The 15,213-nt window shown below is 41.3% G+C and overlaps 1 protein-coding gene across 3 annotated transcripts in view; it reads right to left on the reverse strand.

Moving 5' to 3' along the window:
- LOC124150448 (speract receptor-like) overlaps positions 1-15,213 on the reverse strand; it is a 149,486-nt gene that overhangs the window by 57,940 nt on the left and 76,333 nt on the right. For all 3 annotated transcript variants that reach the window (XR_007222519.1, XM_048400798.1, XM_048400797.1), the window contains exons 4-7: positions 14,394-14,540; positions 12,444-12,625; positions 7,923-8,058; positions 173-327 (exon numbers count right to left, since the gene is read on the reverse strand). Coding sequence is in view for 2 of the 3 variants with exons in the window: in XM_048400798.1 (XP_048256755.1) it covers positions 173-327; positions 7,923-8,058; positions 12,444-12,625; positions 14,394-14,540 (620 nt within the window). In the remaining variant the exon portion in view is untranslated. The remainder of the gene's footprint in view (positions 1-172; positions 328-7,922; positions 8,059-12,443; positions 12,626-14,393; positions 14,541-15,213) is intronic.

A 15,213-nucleotide genomic window follows, 5' to 3' on the forward strand; every position in this document is an offset into this window, starting at 1 on the left:
TAATTCATCATGTATAGATAGAATCAGGTTGTACGACAACGCAAATAAATGGATTGAAAAGAAGAAAAGGGTTAATTATTTATTTTCTGCGTGTCCAGCTATGCAATTGATCTTTTAGTGACACATGAGCGCCTTTACAAGGAACAGATATACTACTTGCTGCACGACATACCGGCAGCTCGGAGATGTTGTCATTCAAACGGAACACACCAACGGGCAACAAGCCCCACTCATCGGGCCTGTCGGGTATTGGTTGCCTTGCAATTAAGGAAAAGTTGCCCTCTGCATCTCCCATGGAGTTGATACGGTTTATGTAGCCGAGTGCACCTGCGAGTAGAAGATAGTAAATATCATCAAGGTTCTAGATTTCGAAACAATCCTTGAGCTAAGGTTATCGTAAATTAAATGCAACCTAAGCACATCCTACACTGCCGCAGCCTATTTTCGAAACTATCATAGACTAAGATGTCGTGGTAATGTCATAAATCTTCAGATAACTTCATACCTGCCGTAAGTATATTTTTCATCTTCATCAAAGATGGCGACATGCTTTGCATACATATTTTTTAGGAGCAGGAGGATGGACTGATACGAAAACCACTCGTCGTCTCGATACCTGGACGATACATGGAGCTTTTCTCACGCTATCAAATTCACCGCCAGGCTATTTTTAATTTGATTAACCTTTGTAATCCATCGATTCACAATCGGTCGGGAACTAGGATCAATGTTCTTCCGAAATATCCTTTACATAAGGACGTGCAATGGCGGGCATGTTTCAAACAAATAAACTGTTTCACGTTTAAACATTGATATTTCATATGGCTAAAGTGTGCGATTCAATTTGACCTTCGAAAACGCAGAACGCATCCCTCTCTAGAGCGTCAAGAGGTGAGGTGAGGTGAAATTGGGTTTAACGTCGCGTCCAAGATTATTGCACTTATATAGCGACGTGCATGCACGTGTGTGTGTGTGTGGCTGCTTGTACTAGTCCGGACTGATGCCGATTTATAGTGCTAGCTCACAGAGATACCATGCCGCAGTTTAACATGAATACCCCACTCAGACACAGTATACTGACTCCGAGCCGACCAGTCCTTGTTTTAGCCCCTTAATGCCGAGCGCCAGACAGGGTAACAACAAGTACCATCTTTTAACGTATTTTGGTATGACGCGGTCGGGGATCGAACCCCGGACCTTCCGCTCTCCGGGCGGACGCTCTACCACAAGACCACGGAGGCAGCAGAGCGTCAAAAAGCCATTTGAAGCGATAAGAGTCAAGCATCTTTTCTCTTATTATTTCAATGTTAATAGCTATAGTGTAGTAACACTACACTTTTTGATCATAACATTTCTTGCGTTTGAAAAATGTCTTCCCATGGCACAGGAATGCTACAAAGAACGGTATATGAAATTATTGTCACCTGATTTCGTGATACGTCGACGCCATAACAAACATGTCATAAACGTGGCAACATCATGAAAGCCTTTGGGGGTAAGTTAGTAAACATGTAGCTAATATGCTCTAGCATGCGTGAGTCTTGCAGTGGCTGCTTCATAGACATACATGTAGTTCTCGTTTGTGAAGAGGTTGGTGTGTACGACTGTCTGTGTGAACGAGTTGACGACAACCGGAGAAGAGACAATAGTCATTATCAATCTTTAGCTGCCGCAATAGATCACAAGAATATCTTTTTATTGATGACACGTCTAAATGCACATAGCTGTTGTTTCCACGTTTCGGATCTATCCTATGGAATTATCTTTTCCGCAGTTTATGCCAGCTGATCTCTACAATCGGCCAGTGTCGTAAAATGACACATTCAACAGTGTTATTGATTCAACTAAACCTTTAATGTCACTAGGATGAATATGTTGACAGTATATGTATAAATATAAGGGCTAAGTCAACTATTTTGTATGTTTTATGAATCGTAATAAAACACCGGTATTTGAGATGTTAATTACGTGTGAAAACGAATTATGTTGCGCAGATAGACGAAAATATCTGGCTTACTATCAAAAGTCTCTTCACGGCCATGACGAACACACATTCATTATGTACAAACAGCCATGACGAACACACGTTCATGATGTACAAACAGCCATGACGAACACACATTCATGATGTACAAACAGCCATGACGAACACACATTCATGATGTACAAACAGCCATGACGAACACACATTCATTACATACAAACAGCCATGACGAACACACATTCATGATGTACAAACAACCATGACGAACATACATTTATTGCATACAAACAGCCATGACGAACACACATTCATGATGTACAAACAACCATGACGAACATACATTTATTGCATACAAACAGCCATGACGAACACACATTCATGATGTACAAACAACCATGACGAACATACATTCATTGCATACAAACAGCCATGACGAACACACATTCATGATGTACAAACAACCATGACGAACACACATTCATTGCATACAAACAGCCATGACGAACACACATTCATTGCATACAAACAGCCATGACGAACACACATTCATTGCATACAAACAGCCATGACGAACACACATTCATTGCATACAAACAACCATGGCGAATACACATTAATTGCATACAAACAGCCATGACGAACACACATTCATTACATACTAACAGCCATGACGAACACACATTCATTACATACTAACAGCCATGACGAACACGGATTCATTACGTACAAACGGCCATGACGTACACACATTCATGACGTACAAACAGCTATGACGAACACACATTCATTGCAAACGATCAGCCATGAGGAACACACATTAATAATAAATAACCCGCATCCCCATCGCAGATGAAACCAGTTGAAATACAAAAGAGTGTGCCAGTCAAAAATCTTGTCAGTTTGAGATTTTCTTCCTGAGTGGCCATGAGTTGAATGCTCCAATGGCACCAGGATGGTACGTTCCTTCTTCTGATCGAATCTTTTTCAGGATGTCAACATTGTTGCTGTGTAGTTATGAGAGGATGGTTGCATTTTAAAATGAATCTAAATTTCCCAACGTGCATTAAGAAAACCTTCCCAGGTAAAAATATCCTGAAATATGCTTTTAAAAGACTCTTCTTCAGTTGTTTGCCTCGGTCGGCGAAACGACACAAGGGTATTAAATGGCGATAGTGCTCATTTTCTGAACCTAATGTCATCTTCTTCAAGCTTACCAGCCACATCAAACAGTTTACATCATTTATAATGGAAAACACACACATCCTACCCCGTGCGCGGAATTAACGAGGCCTCGGTTGGTAAAACTCGTCCCTAAATACCAATAAAAACCTATGTGTTCCACAGCTCTGGTCAAACCTGGCTCATTGGATCTTTGTGTGGCCATTAGCAGGACACATCCCACGTGATTAACTGCACGGACCACGCAAGACAGATACTACGAGACAGTAGACCACGCTTTGTTAGAATACAGAAATGTTTCAGGCTTTTGACAAGGTGGGGGCAACCCTCATAAAGCCCTGCTGGACGTACTATCTGTGTGCACCCATGCTGCCACACGATACCAGAATATAAACCCTACGGATGCATTACAGTCATGTTAATAGGGTTAACGGATGTTATATGTCGGAAAACAAGCTCAGATTTTTACAAGTATATCCATAATGATTCATGGTAATCCTTTAGTCACAGTTTCCTTAGCCTTGATCCAAGGCTGTACTGGATGATAAATCCATGTTGTATAATAATTCTATCCTTATAATAAGTCTAGATATGGGGCTCTAAGGGCGCCAGTCTCTTATAGGGACAACCTGTTTTTATTATTCATATAATCTAGAAATTATGATTTAACAAATACTCTTTGCCTTAGAGACGTGGCAAGTCTACAGTTTCACCAACTATTGGTCGCCCTCTTCACGGCGTGTTGGAGTATACATCTACATGTATACGGCGTGGGGCGTTATAACGCGGACTGGCAGTGATCTTTCCACGTGCATCCTTGATCAGTAATTGGTGACTGTGTCCTCTCCCCTGTCGCGGAGACAACATTCCCATGACATTCCATCAGAGGGAAGCCCTTGTGTGCGCCTGGTCGTCGTCAGTGTATAGTGATCAGGTCCTGGCCTCTACCTGTCCATTAAGTGGACACCAAGGCTAATGAATGATGGATTAATCCTGTATTGCCCATCAGAGTGGACATTCGTTTTAACGTGTATGAAATGTCAGCGTGTGAGGCGACGTATCGACTTTATCAATTAACCGCATCACCCTCCATTATTCATGCTTAACAATTGTCAGGCCAAGTTCCGACATCAGTTGCTAATCTTGTTTCTGCGTCCAAACCGCGCCTTGGTTGGCGAGTACAAGAAGAACATACGTGTAGGTCTGACCAAGGACCCGCATGTGTGAATTATGCATGGTACATATTAACAGAAATAGTAGCTTCTTACTAAGCACCTCTAATGTGTACACCAAACAAATGTTAAGTTGACGTGCGGCTGTATAACAGAGCGTACAGTGGTAGAGACGGAGCGATGTGTTATGTTTAATCTGAGAATGGCCATCAATCACAAAGTCACACGCAAGGTCACGCACAAGGCGTGTTAGACAACTAAATTACTTCAAAACAACCATTTCGTAGAATGCCTGATATCCAATCGGAGACAGTCGCCTGTAAATATACAGTGAACACGGGCTATTATCTCTGGTTGAACACGTACAGCCTCAGTGAGTCCTCGGTAACATGTATGGTTTCAGTGCCTCTGAGTAGCCGTCGCCCTTTTGTGCTGCATCATACACTACTTCTCATAAGTACCTACACCTTTTTTTAACTTTTTACTACATTTTTGCGAAATCCCAGCAGTACGGTATTTCTACAATCGTACTGCGTTGTTTCCCCAGAGGTACCCCGTTATTTCCACCGATGTACCCAGCTTTATCTACAGAGGTACCCCATTATTTCCACAGAGGTACCCCGTTATTTCCACGAGGTACCCCTTTATTTCCACAGACGTACCAAACTTTATCCCCAGAGGTACCCCTTTATTTCCACAGACGTATCAAACTTTATCCCCAGAGGTACCCTTTATTTCCACAGAGGTACCCATTATTTCCACAGACGTACCCAGCTTTATCCACAGAGGTACCCTTTATTTCCCCAGAGGTACCCCTTTATTTCCACAGACGTACCCAGCTTTATCCCCAGAGGTACCCCATTATTTCCACAGAGGTACCCCTTTATTTCCACAGACGTACCAAACTTTATCCCCAGAGGTACCCTTTATTTCCACAGAGGTACCCCTTTATTTCCACAGACGTATCAAACTTTATCCCCAGAGGTACCCTTTATTTCCACAGAGGTACCCCTTTATTTCCACAGACGTACCAAACTTTATCCACAGAGGTACCCCTTTATTTCCACAGAGGTACCCCATTATTTCAACGGACGTACCCAGCTTTATCCACAGAGGCATCCCTTATTTCCACAGAGGTACCCCGTTATTTCCGAGGATGGACACCGTTATTTCCACTTAAAGCGGTAATTACACAAAAGAACTGTGGTAGATCCGCACAGTTGTGTGAAAGTAACCGTAACTGTACCATGGAAAAAAGAGGTAGATGGTTGTGAGCAGTAGTGTAGGCCCAGCTATCTCGAGGCCGTGGGGACTGATGCATATTGATCAAATTATATAGTGACCATGCCCCCCTAACTGACCCTTAAGTGGACAGAATGGCTAATGAATGATGGATTAATCCACCACTATTGCCCATCAGAAAGGACATTCGTCTTAACTTGGATGAAATGTCAGCGTGTACCGCGGAGAATAGGTAGGTAGTTGTGAGCAGTAGTGTAGGAGGAGATGTATATTGATCAAACTAACGTCAAGCTCGCGGACACCAGTAGATGCAGTTACTTGCATGACTGAACTGGCGATGTTTCTATTGGCAGAGTTGCCAGAATGCGTCCAGGAATGACGTCATAGTTCAGCTGGTGTCACAAACATAACGCGATATAAAGTGGAAATTAAACACACCCATTCATCAATATCCTCGTTTACAACTTTTAAGCATACATCCTTCAGGGTTATATATAGATCTTATATCTGACAACTCATCCTAAAGTGAACACGAGTATGCGAGTTTATAGGGTATCAGAATCTTGGGCAGTATCTGACACCACATACACGGCATACATACTCATACAGACATACGCATACATAGATACATACACATACATACACACAAACACATATATAGACACACACACATACACAAACACACACAGACACACACACAGACACACATACAAAGAAAGACACAGACACTGACACACACAAAGACACAGACACACACACACACGCACACACGCACGCACACACACACACACACACATAGATAAATCAACCAACCATGTTCTTTTTGACTAGATAACCATATACTGGAAATGAAATCGAACCAATATATGCAGGTCCAATTATCAATACTTATTTAGAATCCGAAAGGACCAGGAGAGCTTGTGCCAAGGCGAGAAAGAATTTGAATTCCCTGAGAGAACATATGGCGTAGAGTAATAATTCCATGTGCCTTCTACGCGTGTGAACTGTGTTCAAACATTCAAAGACAGAACACAATGAAATTGAAAAACTCCAGCACTACGTTGCACGTAATGTACAACATTTTCATGTTAGATCTCCGGCCGTTGCAAATATTCAGACGCTGGGATTGTGGACTATGACATCTCTGATTGACAAAATGAAGTCAGGTTCCTTAGGAGGATGTGTAGAAGCAACAACAGATATGCCCCGAAAAAGGTGTTCTATTTCAAGTGTGCTCGATATATAACAGGCAGTGACAAAAGTAAGTCTGTAACACATGATCTACTCAATGTGGCAAAGAAGTATGAATTATGGACCACAATAGTTCACTTTATGAAAACTAACCAGTTTCCATCCAAGGATTCGTGGAACAAAACCGCACAGACTAAATAACAGAACTTGAAACTGCTCATTGGCACATGTGTCTGCGAGATCACCCTGAATTTAAGTTTAACAGATTCAGTAAAATTCACAGTAAGTTTGTACCTCATAGACTGTGGAATATGTGTATTTTGTACAATATGCCAATTAGACCTATGTATAGGAACACGATGTGCGATGACAAAAAAAGCACCAACTTCTTTGTTTTAACCCTCCATGAACATCTGTTTGACACTTTAAACCTAGAACAATACATGTGTATTGAGGACTGTGCAGATGACGAAGTAAAACTGTGACATTTCTATGTGGCATAACCCCTATTGTAGAGGATATGAGCCTTGACAGCTGGGTTGAATTCATATCTTCTGTATCACGAGATATAATCTCCTGGAACCTGTGATCAATGATCTGTAGACAGTATATCTCATACCAGGACCAAGACATGTAAATATTCAGTATTGTCAATATCTCTGCATAATGTTTTTGTAAATATGCTGTGTTAACATGCTTCCACAAGTATATCCCTCTCCGAGGAAATAAAGATCATTCTACCACACACACACACACACACACACTCACACTCACACACACACACACACACACACACACACACACACACACACACACACACACACACCACATATAAGCAACAACAAATTTGAACTCAGACGAAAGTTACATATCACATTTTCAATTCTGTCAAAACCGAGCATGGACAGATATAGGTTTGGGGAGGTGGGAGGTTGCTCAGTTGGTTCGAATCCCAGATTGACTTTGATTGTTTCTTGGTTTGTCAGCACCATACGCTGAATGCTACTGAATGTTACCACCGTAGTATCTGTCGTTTATCCCCACGTCGAGATTCCACCCCACATTTAACAGGGACGCTGTGATATAACTAAAATACAGCTGTTCAAAGCGGCGTTGAACTAAACTAACTCCCTCACTCAAACACCACCACTTACTTTTGTAGGTCATCCCCATGATCTGCTCAATGATGGCTCGCCCATCGTTGATGTCACCCCCCTTTTCGAGCACCTTTTGCGTTGCACGTGCATACAACCACACTGCGTCGTAAAGATACGCAGCTTCCGGTAGAATCTGCAACACAGCATTGACATGATAGTTTAGAATGGTCTTTCGTGTTGAAAGAACACGCTCGCCAGGAGCGGGAACACCCTTGAAATAAGTTGCATGGGTAACTTCAGTCTTCAAAATGTTTGTACATTTGAGTGAGTGAGTGAGTTGGGTTTAACGCCGCTTTTAACAGTATTCCAGTTATATCACGGCGTGTCAGCTTAATGTGGGAGGAAAGCCCGAAGTGATGCAGGTCTCAGGCGTTTACCACTTCGGTGAAACCCACGAGCACGGGTATGGTGCTGACAAACCTAGAAACATAATCGGGGCGAACCGGGATTCGAACCCACAATCATAGATTTCTGGCGTGCCCAAGGGACGCAACTCTGCACAGCGAATCGCGGCGCCTTAGACGACTGGGCCACCCATGCCGCCTTTGTACATTTGAAATGAGAGACAAACGTTGTATTGCTCCACATAAATCTAAGAATTCCTCGATTGGGTCATTACATGTTGTTTGGACCAGCCGCAGTTACCATCAAAGTTCCATGGCCACACCGAAGACCGATAAACTATCAAGTGTCCGTTCATTAACTATTGATCACCGTCCGAAGCCTTTAAATAGGAATGATTGTGTTCCTCATGGCTGTGTTTCTCTGTAGATCTAACCTGATTGTGGGGTTGTTTATTGCGAACATGATCTAATATATTACAGTATATCATTCCGAATATCGTTTATCTTATACTTAAAAATCAAGAAAAACAGTAATAGCTTGTCAAAGAGGCACCGAATGATAGCAGCTCCATAATATAATTTGTAATTTAATCAAGTTAATGATTTTTCTGTTTTGATTCAATGTTTCTGTCTCTTTTATCTTTGGCTGTTTTAATAGTGAAATCAATATGTGGCTTGTAAATGCATTAGCGTGCCCCAACCATGATTATACAACTAAGTGTGGTTATAAAACCGCACGCTTTTTTCAAAATACAACGTGACCGTGTATACTTTCACCACTGACTGTCCTTGTGCTGCCTTACCGTAGTACAGAAAACTACGTTTATAACGAACACGCTTATAACGAACTGGCGGATATAACAAACTGTTTTGGGGGGCCCGGCCATTTGCTGTACATATGCTGTATATATGCTTATAACGAACTACGGTTATAACGAACTAAAATTTGTGGTCCCTTTGAGTTCGTTATAACCGTAGTTTACTGTACCTCTACTACGTAACCATTGATCGTTGCCCATAAACCACCTCTGCTTGCTTGTCAAGAACTAGTTCGTCTCTAGTCCGTGTGATCAGTGTTTAATGTAGGTCACGGCTTTTCAACCGTTCAGTCCCTTTGAATACTTTTCATTGAAATCAGATTGAAGACATTACACACATTAGAATACAGTAAACTACGGTTATAACGAACTCAAAGGGACCACAAATTTTAGTTCGTTATAACCGTAGTTCGTTATAAGCATATGTACAGCAAATGGCCGGGACCCCCAAAACAGTTCGTTATATCCGCCAGTTCGTTATAAGCGTGTTCGTTATAAACGTACTTTTCTTTACGTTGGAGGGAAGGTAGATTGGTTGACGGGATTACACATACAGGAGTATGTGTTAGTGAGTATTATATACATCAACACAGCAATAATCCAGCAATATTTCGGCGGGGGACACCAGTAATGGGCTACACACATTGTACATATGTAGGAAATCGAACCAGGGTCTTCTGCGGCACGAGCAAACGATTTAACCACAAGGCTACCCCGCCGCCCCTTGCAGTGAAGTTAGGTAAGTACACACGTTGGAATATGCTTAACTGAAATTAGTACAATGAAATGACGAAATTGGAGTTTCTAAAAATTAGGTTAATGAAATTGCACACACATAGAAATACTTTTACAAGAAGTTAGGTGAATGAAATTGCACTTGATGGAACATGTTTTATTGGAATACGTTCACATAAAATTAATTCAATGACATTATCACATTGGAATATGTTTAAATGGAATTTGGTTAAGTAAACTACACATGTTTAAAAATGCTGAATTGGAATGTGGAATTGAAATTAGAATGAAATTAAACACATTTGAATGTGTTCAAATGGAATTAGTTTAATGAAATTGCACACTTTGGAATATGTTTAAAATAAATTCGTTTAATTAAATTGCACACTATGGAACATGTTTAAATTAAATTAGTTAATAAAAACGCTCATTGGAATATATTTAAATGAAATTATTTATGAAACGGCACACATTGGAATATTTTTAATTGAAAATAGTTTAATGGAATTGCACACACTGGAATATGTTGTCAAAAGAAAAACATGAGAAAAGACGAAGACGCTCCTGTTTCAACGAATACACGCACCTGAACCCAAGTAGATTTAAAGTCAAAACAGAAATTACCGTCAGTGTCCTCCGACGAGCTGAATACATACACGAACTGCTCACATAATCACTAACTACTTTGTAAATATGCACTTAAATACCCTGGAATATTCCGTACATTGAAGTTACACCGAAGAACTTATTTATATAACAGCTCTCGTTCTCTCTCGCACATGTCGAGACAGACATCTAACAACTGCATGTTCAGATTAAGTACCTGTGCGATACCATTTACAGTCCCTAGAACGAGATACGTCCAGTGGGGGGATATCCCAACAGTTCAGGGAATGTATTAAAGTGTATACTTAATGATGTCACAGTATATAAAGGTAATAGAATATCTACTCTGCCATTATCGTCATGTTTACATCATTAATATTGATACTGATTCATAAACACATGCTAATGAAACAGGGAATTGTACAATGGACCCCTGGCGTGTCACAATCAAACCATCGATGGTTTCTTATCCCAGTTCTTCCTGATTTTAGAGTTTTACCAAAGCGCTAAACGTCAAATATATGCTTCACTTCGTGCGTTCCTCCCACGTCAAACGCAAGTGATTGTCACGCAGGGATAAACAGACATACGGTGTTGAAGCGGGGTTAAAACACCCTCACTCACTATTAGACCAACGAATCGGCCAACGTCCAAACCATTTTCCCACGGCAAGAGTGTCCACTGGCCTATATCAAAGCCTAGCTTCTACCCTTGCCATTTGAAGCCTACGTTTCTTGGCTCGATCACGGCACCACCCCGGGTAGAACACGAGCTGTGCCCATTGGGATGAAAACGCTATATCCAATCAGATCTTTGTTTTTATTCCAATGGCACCATAAAGAGGACGACCAAATGTTTAAAAAAAGATACTCTTAAACGTTATTTCTGCATTTTTGGACCGTTTATGTTAGATTTTATTTGTAACAAATATTGTTCATTCATAAAAAAATAATTTTGTATAAGTAATATATATATATATATATATATATATCTATATCTATATATCTATCTATCTATCTATCTATCTATCTATCTATATATATCTATCTATCTATCTATCTATCTATCTATCTATCTATATATCTATCTATCTATCTATCTATCTATCTATCTATATATATATATATATATATATATATAGATATTTCGACTCTCATTCAAGAAACATCTATGTTACATGTTCATTCGTAGTATGTAATGGTTATTTTTTTCATATTTCAACGCGAGCCGACTTATGATTAAAATTAAAATAATTTTGTGAGCCTTGTTTGCTAACAAACCATCTACCACTAAAATTGCGTAAGGATTTTGATTTTCAAATTCGACAATAAATATCATGTTCAACCGTGTAGAGGTTGAATTATTGATTTACTGCATATATAGTAAATTGAGGTTTACATCTAAACAAAATTGTGCTTTTTTTAATGTGTAAAGAAATGTGCTTGTTTTTAGGTGTAAGCAACTACTTTTCTTGTACAGCGGTAGTTCCTACTTATTACTCATGCATCGCAATAACAGAGGCAAACAGGCTAGTGACACTACACATAGTTAAGTACCACTGCACTTCGCAGCAACATTAAACTTCAGCGGGGGGGCTCTGAAAATAGCACTGCATCTTAGTCACTGCGACAAGCGTTCAGTAGTTTGAATTAAAAAACAATGACGTTCGCACTCAGCTATAAAAGTACTTGGATGGGTTGATTGAAAACTTTGAACCTATTCGAAAATATGTCTTAGCTAGATTTGTTGGAATAATTTCAGCGCAAACTCGACAGGCGAGGGCTGTGGCCATAGAAGCGACCACGTTTTCGGAACCAGGATGTTGATTTTTAAACACGTTCTCTGATTGGACTATCTATACGTGCGATAGTAAACTCATAGTTTATCACAGAAAAATAGGCTTGGAATGGCGTGGTGGAAACTAGACTTTGATATAGGCTCGTGGACATGCTTGCCTCTGGAAGATGCAACCAGACACAATTTGTACGCCATCAGAAGATTCATTCATGACTTACAGCTTTTATCCCTCCAAGTTCCTTGTAGGGGTTTGTGTAGTTGAAGGGCGGGGCTTCCAGATAGTGATTGACGACACTGCTGAAGTTGGAGAAGTCGGGCATGATGGGGGGCGAGGTGACCACGCTGACGAAGTGGCGGAAGGCTGCTGCACTGCGTCTTGTCACGTTAGTGTCGAACAAACCTGTAATACAACGAGTATGACCTCAGTGCCGAACAAGCCTGTAATACAACGAATATGACCTCAGCGTCAAACAAACCTGTAATACAACGAGTATGACCTCAGTGCCGAACAAGCCTGTAATACAACGAGTATGACCTCAGTGCCGAACAAGCCTGTAATACAACGAATATGACCTCAGCGTCAAACAAACCTGTAATACAACGAGTATGACCTCAGCGTCGAACAAACCTGTAATACAACGAGTATGACCTCAGTGCCGAACAAGCCTGTAATACAACGAGTATGACCTCAGTGACGAACAAACCTGTAATACAACGAGTATGACCTCAGTGCCGAACAAGCCTGTAATACAACGAGTATGACCTCAGTGCCGAACAAACCTGTAATACAACGAGTATGACCTCAGCGTCGAACAAACCTGTAATACAACGAGTATGACCTCAGTGACAAACAAACCTGTAATACAACGAGTATGACCTCAGTGCCGAACAAACCTGTAATACAACGAGTATGACCTCAGTGCCGAACAAGCTTGTAATACAACGAGTATGACCTCAGTGACGAACAAACCTGTAATACAACGAGTATGACCTCAGCGTCGAACAAACCTGTAATACAACGAGTATGACCTCAGTGACAAACAAACCTGTAATACAACGAGTATGACCTCAGTGACGAACAAACCTGTAATACAACGAGTATGACCGCAGCGTCGAACAAACCTGTAATACAACGAGTATGACCTCAGTGCCGAACAAGCCTGTAATACAACGAGTATGACCTCTGTGCCGAACAAGCCTGTAATACAACGAGTATGACCTCAGTGCCGAACAAGCCTGTAATACAACGAGTATGACCTCAGCGTCAAACAAACCTGTAATACAACGAGTATGACCTCAGCGTCGAACAAACCTGTAATACAACGAGTATGACCTCAGTGCCGAACAAGCCTGTAATACAACGAGTATGACCTCAGTGACGAACAAACCTGTAATACAACGAGTATGACCTCAGCGTCGAACAAACCTGTAATACAACGAGTATGACCTCAGTGCCGAACAAGCTTGTAATACAACGAGTATGACCTCAGTGACGAACAAACCTGTAATACAACGAGTATGACCTCAGCGTCGAACAAACCTGTAATACAACGAGTATGACCTCAGTGCCGAACAAGCCTGTAATACAACGAGTATGACCTCAGTGCCGAACAAACCTGTAATACAACGAGTATGACCTCAGTGCCGAACAAGCCTGTAATACAACGAGTATGACCTCAGTGCCGAACAAGCTTGTAATACAACGAGTATGACCTCAGTGACGAACAAACCTGTAATACAACGAGTATGACCTCAGTGCCGAACAAGCCTGTAATACAACGAGTATGACCTTAGCGTCGAACAAGCCTGTAATACAACGAGTATGACCTCAGTGTCGAACAAACCTGTAATATTACAAGCATCATCTCACCTCACCGTCGACACTAACGTTGCACTGAATGGACACTGACACTGAAATATATGACTTGAATTCTGTACTTCCATCTTGGTTGGGCAGACGAGTGAGTGAGTTTGGTTTTACGCCGCTTTTAACAATATTTCAGCAATATCACGGCGGGAGACACCAGATTTGGCTTCACATATTGTTCACATGTCGGGATTCGAACCCGGGCCTTGGCGTGACGAGCGAACGCTTTAACCACCAGGCTACCCCACCGCCCCCGGACACAATGATGAAATATAAGTTTGACAATCTGTACCGACGTTACCTTCCATGAACTTCTGGGGCTTCATGGGATCGAACTGGTTGACCTCCACGCCCACCACGAAGTATTCTGCGCTGTCGAGGAGTCCGGCTTCATACAGGTGGTCCATGAGTCCCATGAACTCGTAGTAGTGGCCGAGCATCACGTAGACTGGAACAACACGGACGTCATCACAACACGGAGAGGCAACGTACGAAGGGAACACACACACACGTCAATGGCTCATGGGAGTTCTCTTTATGTTGGCACCCTTATATAGGATTAGAACTCGTCCACATCAACCTATACTGGTCGTAACTGTTTGAGATGTGACCCGCTGCTCATCATATCAATCACTGGATTTTTCAGATCCGATTGTAAACATGCCGCCGTCATATAGCTGGAATATTGCTGCGTGGGGCGTTAACAACAAACAACGACAATCTCACTCCTAAACATTTTGCGACATGTTACATCGCTCGTTGTTGCCAACACCCTACACACACAAACACACACACACACACACCACACGCACGCGTTAACAATTTACTATTTGGAAGCAGTCTAGCTGTAAAGTCAAACCATTTCTGTGCTGTAAACAATACCTCCCTTCATATTATTATTATTATTATAGTTATAGTTATAGTTATTATCGTAGTCAGCAATTTTCCAACGATATCACAGCGTCATGTAATTATTCGAGTCTGTGATAATCAGCTATGTTTTGTATACAAACACACCTTACAGATACGTCACACGATTATGAAAGAAACACATGTTTGATTTAACAAGTAGCCGATCAGCTGTGCTAGCTCATCAATAACGACCGAGTGAACATTGCCTA

The sequence above is a fragment of the Haliotis rufescens genome, unplaced genomic scaffold, assembly GCF_023055435.1.
Source record: "Haliotis rufescens isolate VD_foot unplaced genomic scaffold, xgHalRufe1.0.p SCAF_20, whole genome shotgun sequence".
NCBI lineage: Eukaryota > Metazoa > Mollusca > Gastropoda > Lepetellida > Haliotidae > Haliotis > Haliotis rufescens.